This window comes from Hemicordylus capensis, chromosome 3, assembly GCF_027244095.1.
Source record: "Hemicordylus capensis ecotype Gifberg chromosome 3, rHemCap1.1.pri, whole genome shotgun sequence".
NCBI classification, from domain to species: Eukaryota; Metazoa; Chordata; class Lepidosauria; order Squamata; family Cordylidae; genus Hemicordylus; species Hemicordylus capensis.
Window position 1 is genome coordinate 142,792,678 of NC_069659.1, and position 28,000 is coordinate 142,820,677.

The 28,000-nt window shown below is 43.3% G+C and overlaps 1 protein-coding gene across 5 annotated transcripts; it reads right to left on the minus strand.

Annotated features, from left to right (window-relative positions):
- Positions 1–5: 5 nt before the first annotated feature.
- On the minus strand, positions 6–28,000 carry NAXD (NAD(P)HX dehydratase). 5 transcript variants are annotated; one of them, XM_053312609.1, is made up of 11 exons: positions 24,684–26,099; positions 22,516–22,890; positions 15,768–15,918; positions 13,568–13,613; positions 12,133–12,221; positions 10,017–10,125; positions 6,764–6,814; positions 6,581–6,685; positions 6,265–6,385; positions 699–819; positions 6–368 (listed from the first exon to the last, which is right to left on the minus strand). In XM_053312609.1, exons 1-11 carry the CDS (start codon positions 25,324–25,326, stop codon positions 218–220), a joined length of 1,962 nt encoding a protein of 653 aa, XP_053168584.1. In that variant the 5' UTR covers positions 25,327–26,099; the 3' UTR covers positions 6–217. The 5 variants fall into 5 exon arrangements, with proteins under 5 accessions (XP_053168584.1, XP_053168588.1, XP_053168587.1 ...); XM_053312613.1 differs by lacking the exons at positions 22,516–22,890; positions 24,684–26,099 and adding an exon at positions 27,850–28,000; XM_053312612.1 differs by lacking the exons at positions 22,516–22,890; positions 24,684–26,099 and adding an exon at positions 27,688–27,841.

The following is a 28,000-nucleotide window of genomic DNA, read 5'->3' on the forward strand; positions in this document are numbered from 1 at the left end:
AGGAATACTTTCAATTCTGTTTTATTATATTATAACATCTGCAACTACAGCTTATTCGACCAAAAAAAAATTTGTATTCCAAACTCTTTAAAAAATATCTACAATTTTTCTATTTTTAAAAAATAAAAACTACCTAGTATACCAAGCACTTATCCTACTGTAATTTCCACTGCTGCCAAAGTTCGGTTTTTCTTCCTCCTCTGCTGCTGCTTTGGTCTTAGGTTTCAAAGAGTTTATTAAAGGCTGCTCCAATTTCTAAAACCATGTCAGAAGCTGTCATAGATCGTCCAAATTTCTGAAAGGCTTGGTTGTTGCACTGCCTTGTAAGTGAACATGCTCCAAATGCCGCCACTAGAAAAGGATTCTGACTAAAAAGGAAACAGGAATGTCAATTAAAATTGAAGCTTTCTTTCCTTTACACACATTACCTTCAAGGGGCTTCAAGCTAACTGATCCAAGCACTGAATGCTTCAATAAATATTTCTTGGAAAGGTCATGTGTTTTCAAGTTTATTTCCCTTTGCCTTGGCTGCTTGACCAGGACCTTAACATTAATTTTTGTGCTACCCACATTGCTACTTCTCTCTTCCTGGCTCTTTCTCCCCAGTATATATTTCTTTAAAAACACAAAGGAGCAGAGCAGTTCCACTGAAGTGGGCTGTTGAAAAAACAAACAACAGACTACTAGAAGCACCTTACCCATTTGTTTTTTCTGGTCCAGCAATAAAGGCCCAGTGTGCTAAGACTCCAAGAGAACCTGAGAGGAGATCCCCTTGTCCACCACACCTTCTGCTGCTTCCTTCATGACTACATACAAGCACTATAAGAAAACAAACTCAAGATTAGTAATGTACTTCAAAGCATTCAATATACTTTGTTTAATACTACTTATGGGAAATGGGGGAGGGAGAAGCTCAGGAAATGAAGACCAACTATGCTAGACTAGGAATATGGCCTGACATGAGGAAAATTACTCCAAGTGGTCCCATTGAAATTAAAAGGACAAGTTAGGCAGTGTCTAACTTGTCCTTTTAATTTCAATGGGATTATGAATAATTTTCATCAAGTTGGGCACTTTAAGATGATTCAAGGAGCAAGAATTCAGATATTAAGTTACTAACTTTCAATCATATCCTATGAAATTTGGACTTTTCAACAAATAAGGCTGGACATATGCTCAATTTCTGTCAACTTGGATGATAAATTCCTAAAAATGCATCAATTAGCAAATCTTATCCTAGAGGTGCTCAAGTGCCTGAGTAAAGTTAGCCTAAAAACATCATGGCACTTTTGGAAAATCGAAGATTTCTTCATGCCTGGAGTGGGAACACCTGTCTAGGACACAGCTATTTTCAATTTTATATCGTTAATCATCATAGAATTGTGTGTTGTTGCCACGTTGAAGTGTAAATATTGAATATCTTTGTAGTGGGTGTTGGGGTGGTGTTCAGATCCCCCAGAACATTCTTGGTGGGCTCCGACACCACCTGTTCACAAGCTGGGAAGATTTTTTCTGACCTAGGCCCCCTGCAAAGAGTATAGCCAACTGGATTGAACAGGATACCTGGTCTCCCTCAGAATTTCGTGAAAGACCTGAAACTGTAAAGTGATCACTTGGGGGAAAATATTAGAAAGTTGTGGACAGCATTTATTTATTTATTAGTTAAATGTATACCCCGCCTTTCATTAAGAAAATCTCAATGTGGCTCATAATAAAATTTTAAAACACAATTATAAAAAAGGCACATTAAAACATTGAGCTAAAAAGTATATTTTAAAAAACTGATTTAAAAAATAATAAATTAACACAAAAGCATAAAAACAGTACAAAATACAAGACGCAGCAGTGGAGACAATCATATAAAAGCCTGGGTAAAAAGCCACGATTTGACATGCTTTCTAAAAACTGATGGAGACTGAGGAGCAGATACCCACCAGGAGAGTATTCCAGAGTCTGGGGGCAGCAACAGAGAAGGCCCTGTCCCAAGTGCACAACAACCTAGCCTCCCTCATTGTTGGCACCCGGAGCAGAGCCACCTCGGATACCCTGGGCCCAAACCGTTAAGGGCTTTAAAGGTCAAAACCAGCACCTTGAATTGGACCCAAAAACGAACTGGCAGCCAGTGCAACTCTTTCAGAATGGGTGTGATGTGTTCCCACCCGGCAGCTCCAAATAAAACCCTAGCTGCTACGTTTTTCACTAGATGCAGTTTCCAGATATTCTTCAAGGGCAGCCCCAAGTAGATGTGTTTCAGTAATCCAGACGTGACGTGACTAAGGCATAGGTAACCGTGGGCAGATCTGCCTTCTCAAGAAAGGGATGCAGCTGGAGCACTAGCCGAAGCCATGCAAAGGCACCCCTGGCCACCGCTTCCACCTGAGCTTCCAAAAGCAGAGCTGGGTCCACTAGTACCCCCAAGCTGCGTACTTGCTCTTTCAAGGGGAGTGCAACCCCATCCAGAACCAGTAAAATCTCCCCATCCCGATTGGCACTCCTACTGACCAACAGTACCTCCGTCTTGTCCAGATTCAATTTCAGTTTATTTGCCCACATCCAACCCATCACAGCCTCCAGCCCCGGATTCAGGACATCCACCGCCTCCCTAGGATCAGGTGACAAGGAGAGATAGAGCTGAGTGTCATCCGCATATTGCTGACAACTCAGTCCAAGTCCCCAGATGACCTCTCCCAGCAGCTTCATGTAGATGTTAAACAGCATGGGGGACAAGACCGAACCCTGCAGGACCCCACAGGCCAGCGGTGACAGAGCCAAGCAGTAGTCTCCCAGCACCACCTTCTGGACCCTCCCCCCAAGAAAGGACCGGAACCACTGCAACGCAGTACCTCCAATTCCCATACTCGAGAGGTGGCCCAGAAGGATACCATGGTCGATGGTATCAAACACCGCTGAGAGGTCCAGCAGAACTAACAGGGATGCGCACTCCCCCTGTCTAGTTCCTGGCGAGGTCATCCACTAGAACGACCAAGGCAGTCTCAGTCCCATATCTGGGGCGGAAGCCAGATTGAAAAGGGTCCAGATAATCCGTATCATCCAAGACCCTCTGCAGCTAGGATGCCACCACACGCTCTATCACCTTGCCCAAAAAGAGCAGGTTAGAAACCGGTCTATAGTTGTCCAGGTTGGAGGAATCAAGGGAGGGCTTTTTTAATAATGGTCTTACCACTGCCTCCTTGAGGCACGGTGGCATCCTGCCCTCCCTTAATGAGGCATTAATAATCACCTCCAACCATCTACCTGTACCCTCCCTGGCAGCTTTTATTAGCCATGAAGGGCAAGGGTCAAGAGCACAGAATGTCACCCGCACACTGCCCAGGATCTTGTCCACATCCTCAAGCCACACCAACTGAAAAGATTCCAACACAACAGGACCAGATGGTCCCAGAGGCACGTCTGCCGGAACTGCCAAAACTCTGGAGTCCAAACCGGCACAGATGCGAGAGACTTTATCCGCAAAGTGACACGCAAACTGATCACAGCGGGCTGTAGATGATTCTTCCCCCATTATCTGGGGGGATGTGTGCAGCAATGTCTTTGCTACATGTAACAGCTCCGCCGGTCTGCACTGAGCAGATGCAATGGAAGCGGAGAAAAGTTTCTTCACCGTCCCCACCGCCATGGAGTTGGTGGGGACCTAAAATGGGCTCTAGCCTGTGTTTGGTCGAATTCATCAAGACTTTTCCTCCAGCGTCGTTCCAGTCATCACTCGAGTTGTTTCATCGCCCTAAGCTCTGAGGAAAACCAAGGAGCAGATTGGGCTCCACCAAGCTGGAGAGGACGTTTAGGAGCAACCGTGTCATCTCTCCATTCCAGAGATCAACCTGGGCCTTGACAGGGTCATGAGCTCTGGACACTGGAAACTCCCTGAGGGCCACCTGGAACCCAAGTGGATCCATAAGCCTCCAGGGGCGGACCATCCTAATCGGTCCACCACCCCTGCAGAGGGCAGACGGAGCAGTCAAACTAAACCCCACCAGATGATGATCTGTCCATGACAAGGGAGTTGTCTCAAATTCCCCCACCTCCAGATCATTTGTTTCCCGGTCGGCAAAAAGCATGTGACTGGGGGCCCACTTTTCCTCACTTAGCATTCACGAAACAGTATTAACAATTTAAAAAGCTTTATTATTAAAATAGGACATAAATTGGAGCAAATGGGGGGAAATGGAAACATAGGCCTGTCTTATTATGACATCCAGGCAATACTGGGGGGGGGGGGAGCTAACACTGACTACAATCACTTTCCCAGTTATACCTTTTATCCTAGTCCTTGGGGCTCTTCTACTCTACATTCTTCCAAGTCACCTTCTCATCTCAAATTGAGCAATGCCTCAGGGAGAAGGACAGAGAGGCATTTCACTTCACTGTTCTTTCCAAAACCTCAGAAGAAACTCTCAAAAGAAACCTCTCCTTCTAAAAGGAGAGGAAAAAGCTAACTCTTAATTTAATTGGTTCCCATGTAGGAGACTGTAGCCAATTATAGGGTTCAGTTTCTGGTCTGACCGTGATGTCATCTATCCTAGCAACCAGGCCCAGATTCTGATAATCCTTTGCTCACTATAATCTTATTATCCCTACCTTTCTATTACTGCTCTGCAAAGCAAAAACTAAAGTATGGAGTTCCGCAAGGCTACATACGGTCTCTAATACTCTTCAATATCTACATGAAACCACTGGGAGAGATAATCAGGAGGGCTGGCGAAGGGTGTTCATTATCAGCAGCTGGTGCGGGTGTCACCGGGAGAGTGGCAAAAGGCACCTTTAATTGTAAATTAATAGGTGCTTGCTTCCGCTACTACCACACCTGAACACTGCTTCGAGCAGCAGCACACCGCCCAGCACCCCCGCTGGCTGTCAGGTGAGTGGCAGAGGCAATCCCTCGCTGGACGATGGGGGGTGCTGGACGATGCGCTGCTGCTTGAAGCAGTGTTCAGGTGCGGTGGGTAGAGGGGCAAGCACCTATTAATTTACAAGTAAAGGTGCCTTTTGCCACTCCCCCGGTGACACCCACACCAGCTGCTGATAATGAACACCCTTCACCAGCCTTAAAGGTGCCTTTTGCCAATGCCCCCAGCAGTGCTGAGCAGCACCACTATTGATTAATATGCTGACAATATGCAGATCTATTTCTCCATATCAGTTTCATTAGGAATTGGCATAACTTCCCTAAATGCCTGCCTGGAGGCAGTAATGGGCTGGATGGGGGATAACAAACAAGCTGAATCCAAATAAGATGGGAGGTATTGACTGGGGGGGTGGGGGTACCTGAGAGATGGTTTAGATCTGCCTGTTTTGTATGGGGTTATACTCCCCCTGAAGGGACAGGTACGTAGCTTGGGAGTGTTCATGGATCCAACATTCTCTCTGGTTTTTTAGGTTGAGGAGTGGCCAGGAGCGTTTCTTATCAGCTTGGGCTGATACATCAATTATGCCCATTTCTGAGAGGTAAATGACCTTAAAACAGTGGTACATATACTAGTAACCTCTAGGCTTGGCTATTGTAATGCACTCTACATGGGGCTGCCTTTGTATGTAGTCCGCAAACTACAATTGGTACAGAATGCAGCAGCTAGACTGGTCTCAGGGACAACCCAAAGGAACCATATAACACTGATTTTAAAAGAACTGTACTGGCTACCGATATGTTTCCAAGCAAAATACAAAGTGCTGGTACACTACAAAGCCCTCAACAGCTTGGGTCTAGTGTACTTAAAAGAGTGCCTTCTTTGTCATGAACACTGTTGCCTATCAAGATCATCTGAAGAAGTATGGTTATGGTTGCTGCCAGCGTGTTTGGCGACTCAGGACCAGGCCTTCTCTGTGGCTGCCCTGGGGCTTTGGAATATGCTCCCTGTTGAAATAAGAGCATCTCCTCCTCTGTCTGCATTTAGGAACACCCTCAAGACGCACCCGTTTTCTCAGGCCTTTAACTGAAATTGATTTTTAACTGTTTAATTTGCTTTTAGCTTTACTTTTTAAAAATTCTGTTAAATTTTAACTGTTTTTACTCTGTTTTATATTTGCTGTGTTTTAAATTCTGAACACTGTCTAGAGATACACATATCAGGCAGTATAAAATTATGATAAAAATAAGAAAAATAAAATAAATTACTAGCCCCTATTTTGTATGTTCAATGTTTAATATGCTTAGCAGCATTAGGTTTCTTCCACAGTATCACCATTATGAAATCAAAGTTATTATATAAGTGCTTAGTGTGTTTTTCCTTTAATGGTAACGCAACTTACCTTTTTCCCCATCTGAAATAAGATCTCGTTCTCCTTTCTGAACAATTGTCAAATTCCCTAAGGCTTGGCTGAGTCTTAGCACACATCCATGATGATCATTACTATCTACAGGGTCTCTAAGCTAAGACAGGAAGATAACAAAGATGTTATTCAGTGGTGTAAACTCATACCTGCTGTGCATACATTTAATCATGAAACCTTTTTTACAAGATGGTACTGTCTCATACAAGTTTTATTTAATAATGGAGAATAGTAAGTAAAAATGGTTTTTGAATCTGTTGTATGAATTAAGTATTCCTCGAAAGTATGAACTCACCATAGCTTCATACAATCTGCTAAACTCCATCGCGTTTGGAGTAAGAATAGCTCGAGGGTAACCCTGGATAACAGAAGGCTGTTGGGCAATGAGCCATAAACCATCCTGCAGAAGACAAAAAGAGAAGTATTTACTGACAAGTGTAACATCTTGCCAACAAACTAATGAATACAGAATACTTACAGCATCAATTACAATAGGAATTCCTTTGATCTTGGATTTTTCTATAATACCCTGTTTAAAAACAAGTGAATATTTTAAGAAATGTAGCTTCTGAAAAAGTTCAACTTATTTTTAAAAAATGTATAATTAGCTTCCACAGTTTCAAAGTAAATATTAAAAATACAGATGCTCCTAAAACTAACAGTACAAGGTGCCATTTGTTTTTATGCTGTCTGATTTTATAAAATACTGCCCTCCTTTCTCCTCAGTGGCTTACATGATATGCAGTGTTACAGGTCCATAGTGCTGTGGCCCAGGTCTGCTGCAGACTTCAAAGTTCTGAAGCAGCAGCAGAAGTGTTTCTGCAGATTCCCCAATGTCACAAATGGGGAGACCTGTGGAAATGCTACTTCTGCATCCACTGCATCAGAACAACATCGGGGCTTGCTCTGAAGTCCACAGCAGCCCTAAGGCGCAGCGTTATGGAGCCGTAACACACATCATGTAAGCCAATACCTCCTAAATCACAAGCTGTCCAAACAGAGGGCATCTCTGCTTATCCATTTAACATACTGGTTTTAGATATGAGTTATGTTTGGAAGTGGGGGAAACCCACACACGTTAAAGACGTGCAATGCCACAGCCTGGAGTCAAAGTCACACTCTGATCTGATAAAATATAAGATACCTTTTCAGGATAAAAGGTAAAAAGAATGCCTTACAACTACCTTCAGAAAACTAATCATCACAGAGTCACTTTACTTTTATTTATTATTGATCATATTACTATACCACTTGATATAAACATCTCTAGGCAGTGTTGACTTTTGACTCAGATGTGGCTGAGAACCCCCTTGGTTTGTTGCTTGAAAACTAAAAAAAATGTGATAGTGGGTGTGGAAGGAAAGCTACTTTTGTACCTTTCCCTTTCAAAAGCCCTTTCCGCTGGTATAAATCTGTTCCTGAGGACTATGTCAGGAACAGATTTATACAGTGCAAAAGGCTTTTGGAAGAAGGATCAACATTTGAACATGCACACACGCAGTCCACTGTGCAGTGGAGCCTGCACTGCAGGGGTGCTGAAGGCTCCTCGTAAATCCACAGCCCTCCGTCACTGGAGAACTGTGGATCTTGTGAACCGCCATCTTCACATGTAGTGCAAACCTGAAGCTATTGTTTAACTATGCAAATCATGATCTGAAAGCAGAGTTGACTCTCGTGATTGCGGTTTTTAAACCACAATTAAACAACAGCTTCCACTTTGGACAACACACAGCTGTTTAAACATACCAGGACAGACATTAACACCATAACATAACTGAGAAGGGAAGAGGAGAGAGACGCGCAGGCCCAGGAAGATTAGAGTGATATGATTTGTGCAACTGTCTAAACCAGCCTCAAAATTTTCACATGAAGGTAGATTTACTAAACAGTAGCTACTAATTCTGTCATTTGATTATTGTCCCTCCTTTTCAATAGCAAAGATAAAGAATAAGATCACAGGAAACTGCCTTCTACCGACTCAGACCATTGGCCCATCCAACCAGGGTAGACCCTGCTTAGCAAACCTTAGCAAAGACCCTGCTTAGCAAATTTATGCTTGTAATAATAATAAGCAATGTAAGCTTGTAATAATAATAAACAATGATAAAGTCAAAGCAGAGTCAGCTCAGAGCAGAGGCAAGAAGAAGAGTAAATTAGAAGTCACTACTATGCACAGTATTACAGTACAGGTTACCCTGAGATGTCTGCAGGTAAAGGCTAGGAAAACCCATCTCTGAAATCCTTGGGACCTGCTGCCACTCAGCATATACATTGGAATTTAGGAAGCTGTCTTATACCGAGTCAGACCTCTGGACTATCTAGCTCAGTATTGTCTACACAGACAGGCGGCGGCTTCTCCATGGTTGCAGGCAGGAATCTCTCAGCCCTTTCTTGGAGCTGCGGGGGGTGGGGGGAGAGAAGACTTGGAACCTTCTGCATGCAGGTGCTCTTCTTAGAGTGGCTCCATCCACCAAGGGGAATGTCCCTGTTGATGAGCCTCCTCATCTCTGATAACTTTTTTAGGAGGAGGTTAACATGCATTTCTTCACCCAGGCTTTTAATTAGACTCCTAGATTTTAACATTGTTTTAAATTTTAAATTGTTTTAATATTTTACTTTTGTTTTACTTTGTGCTTTTCCCCTACAAATCGCCCAGAGTCCTGAGTTTGGGGCAGAATATAAATTAGGGATGTGCAGAATGTGCTGAGCTTGGAACGTTCCAACTCGGAACAGGCAGTTTTGAGCGTTCCAAGTTTGTGACACAACACCCCTAAAAGGGGGGTCCTGCTCAGAGCGTAGAACGGAAAAAGCCTGTTCCACTTGGAACATTCCAAATGTTCCGGCTTTGTTCAAAAAACATTTTAAGATAGTGAGGGTGGTGCTAGAGGGTGGCGAGAGGTATCTTTAGCGTTACATTAATCCAAGTGCTTGCCAGCGGTACCACCAGCACTGCAAGCCATGGCGGCAGTGCTCTGGCCAGCATCCCGCACAGCAGCGGCACATCTCCAGAGCTCACCCGGCCTCCATGCATGCTGGCCATGCAAATGGCCTCCCCGCATGCGCAAAGGTCAGGATATGCGCTGCCTCCATGCAAAATGCCAGCCAGTGCCCCGCGGTGGCAGCACGCCGTACCAGCGGTACCACTGTTAAGTGCTTGGGTTAATTTAAAGCTAATGGTACCTCTCACCGCCCTCCAGCGCCGCCCTCACTACCTTAAAATTGTTTTAAACCAAAGCCGGAACATTTGGAACGGAAGAGGCTTGTTCCGAGCATAGTGTGTTCCATTCCAGGCTCAGAACAGAGTGCAAAACCTGTTCCATGCACTCCTCTAATATAGAGCGATACATAAAAAGGTATCCACATGCACAGCCTAGCCCAGGCCAGGGCAGCCCAGCCTGGGTTAGGCTGCACGTGTGGAGCACTTGGAGCGAGGCTGCTCCCAGCACTACCCCAGCACCAAGCCCCAATTTTAACCCAGTGTTTAAAAAACCCACAGCCCTTGCACCCTCCCCAGCGAGGTAGTGTGAAATCCCTTTAAGTGTCCATGTTTGCTCCAACAGCAAGAAAAACCAGAGCTAAATTTGGGGGGCCTATTGTAGGGGGAGGAAGAGTCCAATTCTAGCTTTAATTTTGCATATGCTCTGTTGTTAGATCTGTCGTATGTTGCTTCTTTTCCTTGGTCATGGCCTTTGGCTTGTACAATTAAAAAGTTCATTTTTTTTTGAGGTTACCTTGGCATTCTCAAGTAGTACATCATCTCTACCCAATCCAGGTCCTATGACAACTGTGTGTAGTCTTGGTAACCACTTTTCCACTTCATGGACAGCATCAGGGCTGTCACTGAAAAGGGAACAGAGTGCAAATTGGTATGAGTTTTGATTCTTGAATTTGCAAGCAAGTGCAATGTTTCCATTTAAGCACACACCCCCGGGGGGGGGGCACACCCTTCCAAAGACATGGCTATACCATTTTTTCTCCCTCTTGCGCATGTACCAAAACAGGTAATATCCATACATGGAGAAGCATATTTATCATTCCCTGTTTAGAAAACATGGAACATCACGTTCACAGGATACAGAAGCCATGTTACTCCTCTATCCCCTGCTAATCGGGCAAAGAGGCACCTTTCAAAGTGCTGTGTATCTTATACTGAATGGGGATGGCGAGAGAAGAGTAGTTGTCCCAATTCAGCACAGCACAACTTCTTTTCAGTAGCTATTACTGGTGTCTCCTTTGTGAGGGTTTTTAGACTGTGAGCCCTTTTGGGACAGAGAATAATTTCCTTATTTTTGATAGGCAAACTGCTTTGAGAACGTCTTACTGAAAAGCAGCATATAAATAATTAAAACAATGGGGAAGGTGGATACAAGTTCATTCCTATGGGATGGTTACACATCATTACTCTGGTCGAAGAAAATCTGCATCTCTCAGGGCCGCTCCCACAACCAATCAGGTCCATGATCTGAATCTTTGCACCCAAACTGGAAGCCCTTTGAAGGCAGGTTTTCCAGTTTCCAAATCATTCTGCTTGAAAAAGATTTTCCCTCTAATATTTATCAGCAGCATTAAAAGGCAAGTTAATTCTAATTATTACTGTGCCAAGAGCTGAGAAATGGTGGAAAACAATCTATGTGTCTGGCATTCTCCCCCCACCACCACTTTTTAATTGTAAGTGGTGGTACTTCGATGTGTCTAGGAAGCTGACAAGTGGAGGCAGGAAGTGGGGGGACTATGTGTATAACAAGCTAGCAACCGTCTTTTTAAAAAAAAAAAAACTCAAGAAGGAAAAGAATTCCTATGTGTACCATGTTTTCCTCACTCTGTTCCAATATCTACTCAACCAGCAGCAAGTGTTCAGTTTTATTTCCTGGCAGCATTTTCTCCTACCATGTTTCTGACCCTACATTTACCATAAATAGGAGCTGCAGTGACCAATCACCTCTGAAAGATTTACAAACAGTCTGGTGTAATGCTTGGGCATGTAGGTTACCTTCAGTAATACAGTATAACTGATTGCCACTGGAAGGTCCCTCTGCATCTTTCCGGGAAACTCTAGGGTTTTCACTGGACTTATATTTGTTTCATCATAATAAAATACTAATCTAATGGTTTGGACACACAGCTTGAGAAGGCAGCACTGGTGGACCTGGGGGCCAGGACTTTGGACACCACCATGTTTGAAAAGCAATAGCTGCTACTGTTTACAACTTTTCTAAAACAATTAGAGTTTTACAGTCATTAATCAGTGTCTCATGAAGTAACAAACAAACAAAAAATACAGTTCTATAAATTGACTTTAGCTCTAGTAGAACAGGAGTTTGAGCAGGAATTTTAAAATTCAGTCACAGCACTGAAAATGCAGCAGAGAAAGACATCATCCAGGGTTTTTTAATTCTAACCCGATTTGGGGGCTTTTAATTACTGTAACTGTTTAATTGCTGTTTTAAAATGTTTTAAAATTGTTAATTGTTGTTATATTGTTTTTAATTTGTTTTAGCTTTTTATTGTTTTAGTGGCTTGTTTTAATTGTAAACCACCCTGAGCCATTTTGGAAGGGCGGTATATAAATCAAATAAATAATAAATAAATAAATAAATCATCCAACATTAGAGTCACTGGATTTTGTACAGCAGACCATGGCAAGTCAGCACAAACACGAGAGTAAACATGCATGGACAATTCAGTTCCAGCAGTGGCATGAGAGGGTTGTTGGGATCCTAGCTTTGAATTTGTAAGTTGGCTGCCCTAGCACTATAGTTTACGAGTTAAACCTCTTAAGTCAGCCATGGTGGGGGTGGGGTGGGGAGACCCAAAAATTAAAGCAAAACAGACAAAAATGATACTTACAGAACTGGATGAACAATCAGCTCTGGACTATAAGACTTTATTACAGTTGCTGCTTCTTTGGTACAAAATACATGGGATAGGTCTGCACCCTAAAAAAGTTAACACAGTTATCAATGCATAGTACTACTGTTAAGTCATCAAGTAAGGATAATTAATAATATTGAGCATGTGTATAGTGCATTTTGAGTATGCAAAGCACTCTTGATGTAATCCTTACAACAACCCTGTAAGCTAAGTATGATTATGCCCATATTAAATGGTGTGTGTGAGCACTGGGAGGGCTACTTATTGCAGAGGGGTTGTTCAAAGCACTTTATCTTGGAAGGTGCAAATGCACCTGAAATGTACAGGAGTAACTTGACTCTCTATTGAGCTGGCAGTGCAAAGAACACAGAAGTGAAGTGAAGTAAATTATTATTTTCAAGAATTGTTTTACAATTTACACTTATTAAGAACATAGGAAACTGCCATATACTGAGTCAGACCATTGGTCTAGCTAGCTCAGTATTGTCTTCACAGACTGGCAGCAGCTTCTCCAAGGATGCAGGCAGGAATCTCTCTCAGCCCTATCTTGGAGAAGCCAGGGAGGGAACTTGGAACCTTCTGCTCTTCCCACAGCAGCTTCATCCCCTGAGGGATATATCTTGCAGTGCTCACACATCAAGTCTCCCATTCAGATGCAACCAGGGCAGACCCTGCTTAGCTATGGGGACAAGTCATGCTTGCTACCACAAGACCAACTGATTGGCAATCAGCATTGAAAAAACAGCCATCTAAAATGGCACAGCTAGCTAAGGTTAGCACACTCAAGTCTGACTGACATACAACGCAACATTACGCATAAGGTGGAATGTAACATTTGTGCAGCTGTGCAAGCGCAAAAATTGCAGAGTTGCACAAAAAGTGCAGCCACTATATATAACGGCTGCACTGTTGTGCAACTCCATTTGCGCAGTTCTGTATCTGCACAACAGTACTCTTGCACAACTGTGCAAACATCACACTGCATGCATATGCATAACATTGCACAATATGTCAGCCACTGATTCCAACTCATCACCATTATCTGCCTAATGCCCATTATCAAATGCAGGGTTCAGCACACTTATGCTCAATGAAAACTTGCAGGCTTAAGTATGCTTAACTGTTTCAGATAGCAGTTAGTGGTCCACATACTGTGCAGTGAGCCACTGATCCAAGAAAGGGGTGCGCTCACTGCTTCCAAACCATTCTGCAGCCCACTCACACTGCTTCCGATGGTGGAGCTGTTCTGATGCACTCCTTAGCAGCCACAGAGCAGCTCTGCTGTCAGAAGCAACACTGTCAGAGCGGGCTGTGGAGTGGCATGGAAGCAGCAAGCACATCTCTCTCCTGGATCGGTGGCTCACTGAACAGTGTGTGAGCCACTGTCTTTAAATATACACTTTATACATACCATTTTTAGAGCTGAAATTGCAGCAAAATATGGTGCCCCTGTGTACCTATAAATGAAAAAGCTTGGGTTAGGAAACATATTTGTGGTCTGCTTGATGAACTAAAAGGTACACAGGATGAAAAAGAAGTCAATCTACTCTTCCCTCCTGTTACTTACATACCTACTTTAAAGATTCAAACATTTGTAATGACCTTATCACAACTCTCAACCCCCGCACCCACCCCATAAAAGACTCAACTCATTAACAGCCAATTTAAGTGATCAGTTAATGTGGTAGTTGCAAAGTAGTAAGAAAGACTTGTCATTTCATTGGCTTGATTCCACAGATAATACGTTGATAAGAAATCTGAGACATCTTGGTTGTGTGCACAGGCTATCATAGTTACAGTTATCTTGTGATCAATATGGTTCTGCACAACTGACTTAAAAGCAGTCACATAACCTTCATGTGACTGATTTCTCTGGAGCACCGAATATTGTCTACCTTAAGTGGCGCAGCGGGGAAATGCTTGACTAACAAGCAGAAGGTTGCTGGTTCGAATCCCCACTGGTACGATATTGGGCAGCAGCCATATAGGAAGATGCTGAAAGGCATCATCTCATACTGTGCAGGAGGCGGCAATGGTAAACCCCTGCGGTATTCTACCAAAGACAACCACAGGGCTTTGTGGGCACCAGGAGTCAAAACTGACTTGATGCCACACTTTACCTTTACTGAATATTAGAGTAAAGACAAAGATATAATTTTAGTTAGGCCAAACAGACATTCATTGATGTTTGTGAAACATAGTAACAAATGCTGAGATAGAGATGATAATATGCAGTGATGTTAAGATACCTTAACATTATACGATATTAGTAATCCCCATTCCCCATGATCTGTAGGTTGAGGAAACTGACACAGGTCTCTAGATTTAATTCCTAGTGTCTTGTATTTGGATTTATTTAAAATATGTATACCCCGCCCCTCCAGTACACTACTGCTCGGGGATGCTCACAACATTAATAAAACAGATATAATGTAAAATAAGACTAATAAAGTTAAACAAGTTAAGTTAAAATACCAGGCTAAAACCAAATTTAAAATTACAATTTTTAAAAGTTTCCAATTAAAAGTTATTTAAAAAGCTAAAAACTGAGAACTATGATGTTCTATGACAGTGCCAAACAAGCTTCCTAACCTTAAGGACCTGGGGCAGTTGTTACCATCACATATTCAAATGTATTTCTGTAACTTTTGAGGATTAAGAAGTTACCTTTTGAACAAATTCTCAAGATGCAAGTAAGAGCCCCAAGTCTGTGATGAAGAGCTTTTGAGGCCACAGGTTCTCTGGCCTTAACTTAAGGTTATTCTAGAATGTGTGTATTCTGTGCCAAAATAATTCAAATTTCATATTATGGTATAGTATGGCAAATATTTATATACCGCTTTTCAACAAAAGTTCCCAAAGCGGTTTACATAGATATAAATAAATACATAAGAAAAACTCAGTTCTGTGACCTGTATTACATTATGCCAGTTGAGCAATTTTCTCTTAAATATTTTATACTTTTATTGCATTTTACTATTTTGCATTTTTTACTTTGATTTACATTTTAGTTTGATTTTACTAGGAGTTGATGTTAATTTCATAGTCTGGTTTGCCTAAGCTGATGAGGAAGTGCATGGACTCAGTGCTCTTTAGCTTGTGTTCTTGATCCACAAACAATGGTTTGTTGCATTTTCTATACCAGGCCAAAGTTATTGCAAACCAGGGAGGAAACTGAAGTATGCAAGGTGGGAAGGAAGGCCCAAGGCATGGCCTTGAGTATCAAACAATGGAAGGAACCTCTGAACTTGACCCAAGTTAGTGATGCATGTGCCTCAAGCCTACAACCACATCAGGCTTGTAAACAACTACTCAACTGGTCATCTGTGGAGAGTAAAGATTTACCACCAGGTACCAGGCAGGGTACCTGGCCTTAAAGGCCAAGTTGAAGACAGGTCATCCTGGAGAGAATCTATCTATGTGGTCGCTAAGAGTCGACACCAACTTGACAGCATTTATATCTATCAATCAATCACCAGGCAGGGAAGCAAGCTTTGTCAGAACTAGGGGTTAGTTATATATTTTTCTTTTTGCAAGCTGCCAAGAGGTGGTGGGCTAGTAATGTCTGTGAACTTGTTTGCAAGGGTGCTATACATTTCCATGTAACTTACTCTTGGCATCCTCCAACAATCCCTATTCGTCCATCTTGTCCCTTATGTTTTTTGGCAGTTAGAGGAGGAATAACATTTCGCACCAATTGAAATATATTCTCCATATCCTTTAGAGAATGCGTTTTGTGCACTGAAAATGATCTTTCTATAACTGAAAAAGAAATAAGGAAATTTAAGGAGTTACTTCACAAACAAGCTTTTGATAACATTTACAATGTTGACTGCATTCACTTATAACCCTAATTTGGACAGGCCTCCAAGGAATTCAAGTAAAATATTCTTGTTTACATCTTTAAAACCCTGTGAAAAGTCATATGCCTGACTAAGCACTGCACACAGCCTCACTCACTACTAACAGTGAAGAACATGGCTTGGATTCAAAGGTGCTTTCCAACCAGCAGAAACTGCCTCTTCTGCTCACTGGCCATTTCCAACCTAGTAGAAGAACATTATGTGAGAAAAGTCATCCCGAATCCAAGGAAGTTTTTCTATTTGTGCAGGTTTTCAGTTCCTTTTTATGGCCCACTAGAATATATGTGCCACAACCTAAATCTTCCTTATTCACCGTGATGGCTCAAGGCCTCGGTGCCCCTGAGGCAAGGTACGGTTTTTTATTTTTAAGCAGGGGCCAGAAGACATCTTTTCAGTGCCACAATAATCTGCTGCCTGAGGTGACCAGCTCACCTTGCCTCATAGGAGGGCCGCTCCTGCTTATTCACTCTATTTCTTATACTATAATACAATCCCTGGTACACTGTAGCACTACACTGTAAAATGTCTTCTGCTAGTGCTTGTGCAAGCATTTATGGAAGAGTGCTGATAAATTTTGTCCTTTGGATCCCAGCATATGCTTGTCTCCACTGAACTGGTTAAACCAAACTCATTATTATCAACCAATCAAAGAGAAGTGAAAGCATTTCTGAGGCTTGCAAATACAGTATTTTGGGCTTGTATATTTAGGGATTAGTTTCCCACCCCCCCCCCAAGTTGGGCACTGTCACACAATCCTGGAAGCACAGGAAGTAACTCAGAAAAATATACAAGCATGTCATTTCCCCTGGGATACCCACATGCTTACTCACTCTGGGCCCCAATATGCAACCACCACAGAGATAATTCATGCCAGTGAGATAGGTACTGGCAGAGATCAGCACAGGTTGAAGTATCCTGCAAGTCTGGTCTTGAGTGATTGTAAGTATTAATATACTGCTTCAAAACCCATACTCAGGGCCATTTGAAAATGCCCTGTAAAGTCATGGAAGATATATTATGAATAACTAGGACAAGAAATTATAAGAACAGTACTACTGTCATGTAGGTTTTTTACACCTGCGTTGCACTACACTCCTCAAGTCAGAACTGGTACTGAGTAAACAGGCGCACATTCTCTTTGTCACCTGGAAATAAGTGGAGGGGGGTGGATACAAGTGAGGAGCAGATCCCTAGTTTAAAAGCTATTTTGTAATAAATTACAAGTCGTAATTTTTCCAGTTCATCCATATTCACTTGTTGCAAGCCAACTTTCAAACCAGGATGCAATCAATTCCTACAATTAGGAGAACAGTAATAAGCAAGGAAAATCTGTGCTGGCAAGAAGCATGGACTGAGATCTTAAGCTGAAATAATTTTAATATTTCTAAACGGAATATTAGAAAAAGATTAAAACTGCCTCAGGGCAACTTCATTATTTTTAAACAAGGCACACTAATAACTAGAAAGTGACTAGGAGCTGAATTAAACACTGGCTTTCTAGACATAAATGGATTAAAGAAGGGAATTAATACAAAGTAAGCAGCAAAATTAATATTCCATATTTCTGCAACTTAAAAAAAAATTCTCCAGTACAAGAGCTTTGAGAATAAGCAGTCCAGCTGAAAATTCATATGCTATTTAATACTTCCAACCAGCCCACTGTTCTTCATCAGCATTTCTCCTCCTATATTTTTATAAAGCGAGTTCAAATAGTGTTTGGTTGTCAACATAAGATAAATTTTACAAGTAGTACAAAATGCACACAAGAGGAAAACCCTGTGAAGAAGTCTGTGTCAAACAATAAAACTCCCACAGTTTGCATTATAAGCAAGAATTGTTCCATTCCATCCTCACTACAACCGCAATCTATAACCAGACTTCCTAACATTCACTAAAAAAGGTCCTAAAAGTCAGTAATTCTCAGTCATTTTTTACACTGGTAAGTTTCTTTTAGATAAAGGCATTCCACTTCCATAAAGATAACATACACAGCATATCCAATGCTTTTTAACATCTACATGAAAATGCTGGGAGAGATCATCAGGAGATTTGGTGCAGGGTGTTATCAGTATGCTGATGACACGCAGATCTGTTTCTCCATGTCAACATCAAAAGGCATAGTTTCTCTAAATGCTTGCCTGGGGGCAGTGATGGGCTGGATGAGGGATAACCAACTGAATCCAAATAAGATGAAGGTACTTATTGTGCGGTCAGGAGACCATTTTGATTTGCCAGTTCTGGATGGGGTCACATCTCCCCAGAAGGAACAAGTATGAAGCCTGGGAGTGCTTCTGGATCCACACCTCTCCCTGGTGTCTCAGGTTGAGGCAGTGGCCCGAAGTGCTTTCTATCAGCTTCGGCTGATATTCCAACTGCATCCATTTCTTGAGATAAACCACCTCAGAACAGTAGTACATATTCTGGTAACCTCCAAACTTCTACTGCAATGGGCTGCCTTTGTACGTAGTCCGGAAACTGCAGCTGGTACAGAATGCGGCAGCCAAATTGGTCTTGGGGTCATCTCGAAGAGACCATATTACTCCTATATAAGAACTATGCTGGCTACCAATAAGTTTCCAGGCAAAATACAAGGGCTGGTTATAACCTATAAAGCCATAAACAGCTTAGGCCCAGGGAATTTAAAAGCAAGTCTTCACTATGAGCCCCATGGCCTATTGAGATCATAGGTTCGTCTATTGAGACCATAGGAAAGATTTGCCTGCAGTTGCCACCAGGTCATCCAGTGGCTAGACAGGGACGAGCCTTCTCTGTTGTCGCCTCGAGACTCTGGAATGCATTCCCTGCTAAGGTAAGAACCTCCTCATCTCTGGCAACTTTTTAAAAAGTCTCTAAAGACACATTTATTCACCAAGCTTTCTAATCTGTCTTGTGGTTTTAAATTTTAAGGTTTTAATTTTTGTTTTAATTTGTTTTATGTTGCTGTAAACCACTCAGAGACAGAAGTCTGGGGCAGTGTAAAAATATAATGAATGAATGAATAAATAAATAAATAAATAAATATCTAGAACAACATTACAGAGATCTCAGGACATGGCTTATTCCAGATGCACTTGTTTTATTATGGTTGAAAACCTGAAGAATTAAGCTCATAGTTAAATAGGTACAATGAAGAGGGACAGGGAACCATACTATGTGCTGAAGTCCCTCCTGGACTCCTTCAGTTGTCTAATATCAACAGCAGAAATTGCTTGCATGTGTTCAGATTCTTCTGGGCAATCACAAGAACAAAAAACTTAGGTGTTTTTTTTTAAAACCCTAAAATGTACAGTATTCAGACTAGTGTACAAGGTTCTATGTTAAAGGCTATTCCACAAGTCACAGGAATTTTTTTTTTAAATGCAGATTCCTAAACAAATGATCTACGAATTGTAGGATAGGCAGAAAAGTAGAAGGAATGAGGAGGCAGAAAAGTAGAAGGAGTCGCATTCAGTGGTCCCTCTAACTTTTTTCATCTCTGTGTGGAATGAGTTTTGTTCTGGGTGGCAGTATCAAGGCAGTGTGTGCGCACCTGCATTCAGAATGGGGCCTTCCTGATTCAACCTGAGCGGAATCTAAAATGAACTGAGCAGACATCCAAAAATTTGTGAGCACACCTTAGAAGGAACAGTGGTAGCACTGCTGCAGCCTTTCTTCTTTTGTAGATATAAAACTGGTGTGTACCCTATGTATTTTTCTTTGTTTTCTAAAGAATTACAGACTGATTTACAATTTTTTTCTAAACCATGTATTATAAAAATAATAGTTTAAAGGAAACATTAAAATAATCTACAACCAGTGCAACACACCAGTATCGTATCTACTAAAGACAAAAGGCAACAGCAATGCTACTGCTTCCTCATTTCCACATGCCATATTCTCAGACATCTGGATAAGTTACTAGTAGCTCTATGCCCAAAATTCACATTATGGATTGGATGAAGTTACTGTGAAATCAAATTTGTGTCAGCCACTGAAGGTCTGAAAGTAAACTCCAGACTACCCAGAATAAGATTAAGGGCACAAATACAACACTAAGGGCACGTAAGCAAATACAGATTAGTTACTGATTGATTGATACCCTTAACCACGCAGTCATACCCACAAAAGATGGCTAAACATTGATGAGGGTGGATTCCACTCTTTCAGTACAAGCTTTTTCAGCAATAGTGAGTACAGAATCAGAGGTTGGTGTCTACTCCAGATTAATTAACACAGAATACAAAAGCATGATCTTGTGAATAGAACCTATAGTTTACATAAATCTGGAATCCATCAAATACATAAACTAGATTTTTTTCCAGACTTGGTTACCCCTACTCTTGAAAAACACGAGTGCAATCCACATGGAAGTATATTGCAGGGGTTTGTGTATGTGTGAGAGTGTGTGAGGGAGAGAGACATAAACTAGAAGATTCCATACAACGAGTTTTCAAATGGTGCTCTGGAGAATCCTGGAATACCAAGATGACAAGAAAATATAACCTGTTTCAGCATTACTAATCTTCTCCTGCAATATGAACATAGGAAGCTGCCATATATTGAGTCAAACCATTGGTCTAGCTAGCTCAGTATTGTCTTCACAGACTGGCAAGTGGCCTCTCCAAGGCTGCAGGCAGGAATCTATCTTAGCCAAAAATGGAAGCTTGAACCGGATCTATTTAAAGGATCCTCCTCAGTTAAGCAGCTAAGGAAAACAATTTATGGAGAGATTCTAGAAGTGGGTTTCTTAAAACCTGATTTAGAACGTAAACGCTACAAACACCGCACTTTACAGTACTTGTTGCAACCCGATCACCCTATCACTCTCTTTAAGAAGAAAAAAGTCCCTTTCCATTTATGGGAAACAAGGTGGCGCTTATACCATCAAGTACTACCACTTAATGCGGCTAAGCTATGGCTCCCAGAGGACCAGCAAGAGTGCCCTAAAATCACCTGCAAACAGAAAGCTAGTGAGCTAGGTAAAACATTCAGGGAAACCCACTCACATTTCTTAAAAGAGTGTGTGGTAGCTAAAAAAAGAGTGTGGCAGGGAGTAAGCAAGCTGTTAGAGTGGCCTGATTTGGAAAAACAGACTTAGGAAGAACTAACATCAGGTTTGAGCGATAGAACCTCCTTTCGAAGTCCTAGAAAGAAACCTTCAAGGAAACGGAACGGGACGGGTGCCCTCATACTAGGGAATTGGAATGTTCCCCTTCTCGTAATCAGGTTAGTAAACCTGTATGTCATTTATGCAATGCTCCTGCATAGGAATAGGGAGGGAAGACGCGACCAAGAAGTTCCCGCAGATGAGACAGTAAATCTCTTCTGGAAAAGTTTGTATGGTTATGTGCAAAAAGACAAGAGTATCTCTTCTAAACAGCAATGGGACAAAATTGTGGAAATGGACGACGGACGTAACCCCCCCCACGATTACCTGATGTGCCTTGAAATCCCCCACCCCTGAGTTACGGTACTACCTGCATATACTTCATAACCTTGTGGGTTCCCAAATCATTGTGTGTACATCTTTGTAGATATATCATGTACAAACAACCACTTTGTATATAATTGTGCTTTGGCAACGTACTGTATGCTTTGGTAGTTTGTTGGTTCAATAAAAAAAATCTTGTCCTATCTTGGAGATGCCAGGGAGGGAACTTGAAACCTTCTGATGCTCTTCCCAGAGTGGCTCCATCCACTGAGGGGAATACCTTAGAGTGCTCACACTTGTAGTCTCCTATTCATTTGTAACCAGGATGGACCCTGCTTAGCTAAGGGGACAAGTCATGCTTGCTACCACAAGACCAGCTCTCCAGACATTCAAAACATATTCTAAAGTGCACCCAAAGTTTACACTGGGTGACAGCTAAGTCCAATAGGACTTGTAAGCACCCTGTACAAATTCAGAGTGTATCCTAACATCCCAGAAATCTGTGTAATATGCTAAGATACCCCAAATTATTGATATGGAAAAAGTTTCCTATTCAACGACAACTACTATAGTAGTTACCCGCTACTATACAAGCATGATAAGAAACCTACTACCACAGAAGATCAGCCATAGACCCCTCCTATGGAAGTTTTGCTAACCAGGAAGTGACTTCACTTCTAGGTGTGCAATTACAAGCCTGCAGTACAGATTCAATTGCAAAACACAATGAACTATTTCAGCTATTACGGTAGTTCAATATAAAAGACTAAATATTACCACGTGGATTTGACTTTCAGGTTGAGCAGAATTCTCTTTTCAACCCACAATCACAACTGATGATATACTGCTATACAACATCAAGAGTCAGAGCTATATAAACTACCTAAATCGTCATGATCCACACAATTCACACAATCCTAAATCAATGCTGTCTACATAGATCTCATTCAAGCCCAATGCTTTTCACACCTAGAACACTCCAAAAACCACTACATTTATTTTTAGAAAAATTATCTGATATGCACACAGATCTTAACCACCAAGCTGCAATAAATGTTGCATCATTTATGCAACAGAATGAAGTACCTATGGGTGGAGATAGTGCTGTTGTCATAGAATTATAGTTAAAATTATCTCCATAGGATCGGTGATTTGATCTCTGTGAAGGATTTCCTGGTGTACACTGTGACCTTTGTGATACCGTAGAAGAAATTCCTGCCAACATCTGTCCCAACATCTGTAACATCTGGAGCTCTCTAGCATGCTCAGCTTCACGTCGTTTGTCTTCAATTTTAAGCCGCTGCTCTTCATACTTGTAAAATTTCTCTTCTGTATCCATGCTTTGTTGCAGAAACCTTTCCATCATTTTGTCCAGTGTTAAGTTTCCATGCCGTTTTTTTGACCTTTTTGCCTGAGATAATAAGGGTGGTGCATTTGTGTGAGCATTAATTTGTTTGTAACCTAAAACAAAAGACGACTAAGTTAGTTTTCCATATTTTGAACAGGCTTAAAAAGAAATAAAAATACTGGAAGTATTTAAGTAAATCTATATGTTTATTATTTTGAACCATGCAGTAACTTTGTTCAGCCTATGACATATTGACATTTTTACAAGCAAAACTAACTTACTGTTATAGTGAACAATTGTTGTTAAGACCTGAAAATGGTGAATGCATTATCTATCCAAGAAATTAAAGGTTTCTGGAATCTGATAAAGGAGTTTTCACATAGTATTTATTTGATCCTTTTGATCCTTTATGCATTTAAATTAAGTGTTGAGTGGAGATTTATTTGTGTATTGCAGGTAATTACCTAATTCAACAGTTTTAATCACCTGCTTCTAGAACTGCATTACAAAAGGGCACAACAGTAAATAGTTTTCCTTTGATGTGATTTATTTGTTAAAAGTTATCTGTTTTAAGTGTAAGCCAATTGGCTAAAGGATGTCAGCTTTTGAAGCTAGATTCACAGAGGCTGGATATACACAGATGTGTATTATATCAGACTCAAGTAAGAGGCACAAAGAGTAAAAGGAATATTTCAATGTCCTGCATGAGCTGAAAATGCAAACACCTGTCTGTATGCATATTTAACATTTTGCACGTACCATGTCTATGTATATGAGAAATGAAAGTCTATCTGTGGATGAGGCCTCTAGGAACTTAATCTGAGCTCTGTATACAGAAAATAAGACTGAGGGCCAAGGAGTTATTTTTTACTGGAGGGATTTCTACTCTTCTCCGGAATAAGAGACTGTGTATTTGCAAAATGTCAACAACAGAAATACTGTTAAATACAGGAATGATTGGTGAGCTGCAAAAGTAACAATTCTCCTACCTAAAACACACACCACAAAATCTAGAAGGATTGCAGGTTTGGGGCATATTGCAAATATGTATAGCACATACACCTGATTCTTATTGTACATGTAAAACTTTCCTGCATTTAATGAATGTATGAACTGGCCTATGGGTAAACATGAGATTACATGCAAATATGAGTAGTTTCCCCTCAACTACAGGAATTGAGGTATTAGGTGTATGAATGGAACAGTTTGCAGAACTTTGGACTGTTATGAAATTGGTTTATCTTCCAAAACCAGTCTGTAATATGCCACAGTGCTTTTCTTTTCTTTTGTCTTGACACTGCCACCGCCTAATACTTTAATATGCAGCTGGCATACACAAAACAGACTCCCAACTGCTGATTTTTTAGTCATAAACTGGAGTAATAGGAATATTATTAAAATTAAAATAAAGGACACTTGGCAATATTAAAATAATGGGTATTTGGCAATTTTAATGAAAGCCTGCCTTAGGGTGCAGGGAGACCAAAACGTTGCTAATGGGATAAGAGGAGAATTTTTCTGAACGGTTGGGTTAGAAGTAAGAATTTCCCTTCTCTGCCTACACAGGAGGAGGAGGAAGAGAGATGATCCAAGTTGGGTTGTTGCAATAAAGCTGATACTTCTCCTCCTCAGGTGCACGTGTGAAGCAAGGATGAAGACAGTAAAAAGGTTATCCGGAGAGTTCTTCTGGTGGGGTGGGAGGGCAGGGCAGTGGTGGGAAAGGCTGGAGGACTGTAACACTGAATGGAGAAGAGATCCTGCCTGGCTACCTCTCAAATGTAGAAGCAGGTGTACGCACAGCAGGAGTTTGGGGCATGGATGTAGGGATTCGACCTCTAAGGGAAAGGCACGAGATGGGATAAAGAGGTTGGGGTCTCCCCGACTTCTTAACATTATTTTGACTCACCCTCTACTGTCGGCAGCGGGATGGCGAAGGGGGGACACTCCACCTTGATGGCGTGCCCGGCGTAAGAGGAGCACTCGCCAGAGTCCTCCTGGAAGTTGTCTCGCCGGGGAGACTCGAGCTCGCCGCCGTCCTCGTCCTCCTCCTCGTCGTCGTCCTCCTGCTCCTCCGTGTCCGCCTGGCGGCAGTTGCGCGGGTTACCACCAGGCGCGGCGGAGGAGGGGGGCGCGGCGGCGGCGGCGGCGGCGGGTGGGTGGCAGCCGCCGTCTCCTCCCGCCACCGGGGTCAGAGGCCGCTCAGCCGCGTTGTGCCCGTCGAGCACGACGGTGGCGGCGCCGCCGTGCCTGCAGCTGAGGATGCGGTCCATCTCGTCGTAGTACTTGCAGATCTTGCGGGCGTGCCCGTTCTTCTTGAGCCCTTCGCGGGCCTGGTAGTACTGGCGCTTAAGGCCCTTGATGCGGATGCGGCACTGCTCCGGGGTGCGCTCGAAGCCCAGCTCGGCCAGGCGGCAGGCCACGTCCCGGTACACATGGCTGTTGCGAAAGTTGCCGTCCAGCGCGCTCTGCACGTCCGCCTCCCCCCAGATCTCCAGCAGCGCCCGCGTCTCCAGGTCCGACCACAGGAAGCCCCGCGTGTTCGTGATCATCCTTTCGCCCTCCCAGCCACCCACCCACCCGGGGGCCGCAATGGCCACGCCCGCCCGGGTAGGGACGAGAGGAGGGCGGTCGTCGGTTGCTGGGCAGATAAATGGATGCCTTGCAAGCGGAGAGCGAGTGAAGCGGGCGAAAAGACGGGAGCGAGATTAGCGCTGGCCGCCCGCACCACCCAGTCCCCTCCGCCGGTTCAGTCCCTCCCCTCAGCCTCTGTGTCCCTTGTGAGGAAGCGGCGGCGGCGGCGGCGGCAGAGACCCCAGCGCCGGGCTGGGCCTCCGCCGCATCCCTCTTCGCCGCGCCGCCTCACACGCCCGCCCGCCCCTCCCCCCTTCTGGCCGCAAACAAAACTTTCCGCGCGCCGCCTGGCTACAAACGGGGCCCCGCCGCCGCTCGCTGGCTGCAAGGGGCGGGCGGGCGAGTGGCTGAGCAGGCCTGGCCTTTCAGCCGCTTGTGCGGCGGCCGCTCCCTCGCCTCAGGCTGCGGGAGCTCGGCGGCGGCAGAGCCTGCTGCGCTTGGAGGCCCCGCTCCTGGTGCATCGCCTCGCGGAACCTCGAAACCCGGCTGCGGTGTGACAGCAGCGGCCCCAGGGAACCAGCAGCCGCCGAGTGGGCTTCACGTTGAAGCAGAGCACCGAGCCGGCCTGCTTGTCTTTGCCCGCTCCCCAGCGGGCCCAGGTCGGCCCGGCGTCACTGCGCATTGCGCTGTCCCCCTCCCCTTCGTGCGCGCACACCAGTCAGTCACCAAGTTCACGCACAAAGCACTCGCTTGTGTGCTGCTGCTGCTGCTGCTGTGCGTGTCACAACTTGAGCCAAAAAGAGAGGCTGGCGCGCTAAGCGCAGCGCGAGGCCTCGCCACGGGATGTAATCAACATTTCCAAGAAAGAGCGATACCAGTGGCTCGGCTGAATAGGGAGCCGAGGGGAATGCCATTTTAAACCAGGAATATCATGTGAGGGAACCGTATAGCCTCGGCTAGCCGCCGCCTCTCAAGCCCGCCTAAGATTTCAAAAAGAAGTGGTTCTTCTTCAACCAAACAGGAGAGACAACAAATGCTACACACCAGTACGAAAGGTGTCAGGCACACCGCTGTCTTTTCCTTCCCTGCTCATATCAACAAACACACAGAAGAGAGCTTTTGCCTCATACATCAGTGTGCGGAACCTGTCAAAGAGAAAGCACATTCCGCTTACGCTCTTGACAGTCTGCGAATTTGTAACTAGTTCTTCTTAACATGCTTATCAACCGACACAAGAGACGCGATATGTGCTTTCCTCTCCCACGCAGAAACCAGTCAGTAAAACACCGTTAAAAGTAAAGGACACTTATTTTGTATGCGTTCTCTTGCACTCTTAAGATGCAGTCTCCAACCATCTTTCCCCCCCTAGCAGTTTCCCTAGATCTAATTGTGTTGCATATCACAAAGAACAGCTGCTACTTTAAAATAGTTAGTGCCAACTGCATACCAGGCTACGCAAAGATCATAACAATTACCTGGTCGCCATTCAAAGGGCTTTCCTTCTTCAACAAAACATTATGAGCTGGTTCATCACTTGATGCCTACACAAGTTAAGACTTGCATCTCTGAATGGATCGTCGCTCTGATAGCTTTTCATATCACCTCATAATGCAATCATTTGGAACTGAGCCCATTCACATATGCACCTACCAAACGTATAGATGTCAAGTGACGTATACACATGTAGGAGCAGCACTCAAGTGTTTGTAGGGTGGCACTTTCGCCCTTCGTGGAAACTAGATCTTGGGGCGGTTTTATTCCATGGTTCTAGGGCTGCAATATGTAGGCGTAAACACAATATATCCTGACCATACTGGTTGCTTAATTATCACCCGTGATAATTATATCCATGGCTTTATAGTACAGAGAAAAGACCAGTATAGTACTTAAAAAGAATCCTTTAATTTGAAAATACGCATGTATATTTAGACCCAAGTCCTACATAACAAAGTTACTGAATATCATTATGTGACACGCATCCAAATCAAACAATTTACTACTGAATCTGCTTGCAGTACTTAATAAGGATTCTCCACCCCCGCGTTCTTTCCAACGCCATCTTCAGTCTTTTCTTAGTTTTCTTTTTTCATTAAAGTCAGCCTCATCCAAATGTCTGTGCAATCAGTCTTGAGCTACTCTGTATAGGTAAGCAAAGTGAAGCGCACTACTAGCAAAACGATGAGCAGCAGGTGCTGATTCAGTTTAAGGATAATGCAGCTATGAAAAAAACGAACACTCCCTGTCTGGCCTGTTGCTAGTTCTAAAGCCATAAATCGACCTGGAAGATTCATGCCTCTCGCCCAGATGAAATGCAGACGCCACAGAAAGCAGTTCTGTACCTTTTCCATACTGCAGCCAAACCATAACTGCTGCCGAGGCCAGTGCTATGATCACACAAGTGCCCCTTCCCCAAACCATCGCGCGAGTTCGCCTGGGCCCTGCTTGCCTTCCCTAACCAGCACACACGCCGCTTTGCAAGCTCGCTCTGTCCCTCTTCTTACCTAGCCACCAAGCAGGGCTCACAGCACCTCCTGCCAAATACACAGGCAAGCGGCTGACACAAAACATCAGCGCTGCTTCCGGGTCCAAGCCTCAGCCACTGCAAAAGCGGCGCGCGCGCAGGACACCTTCTCCCCGCCTCCTTCTGCGGCG

Coding starts and splice junctions, on each gene's coding strand:
- NAXD (XM_053312609.1), bottom strand. CDS start 25,326: ATGATCACGAACACGCGGGGCTTCCTGTGGTCGGACCTGGAGACGCGG. Junction 22,891..24,683: donor CCCGCTGCCGACAGTAGAGG/GTGAGTCAAAAT, acceptor CTTTTGTTTTAG/GTTACAAACAAATTAATGCT. Junction 369..698: donor GGACCAGAAAAAACAAATGG/GTAAGGTGCTTC, acceptor TTTCCTTTTTAG/TCAGAATCCTTTTCTAGTGG.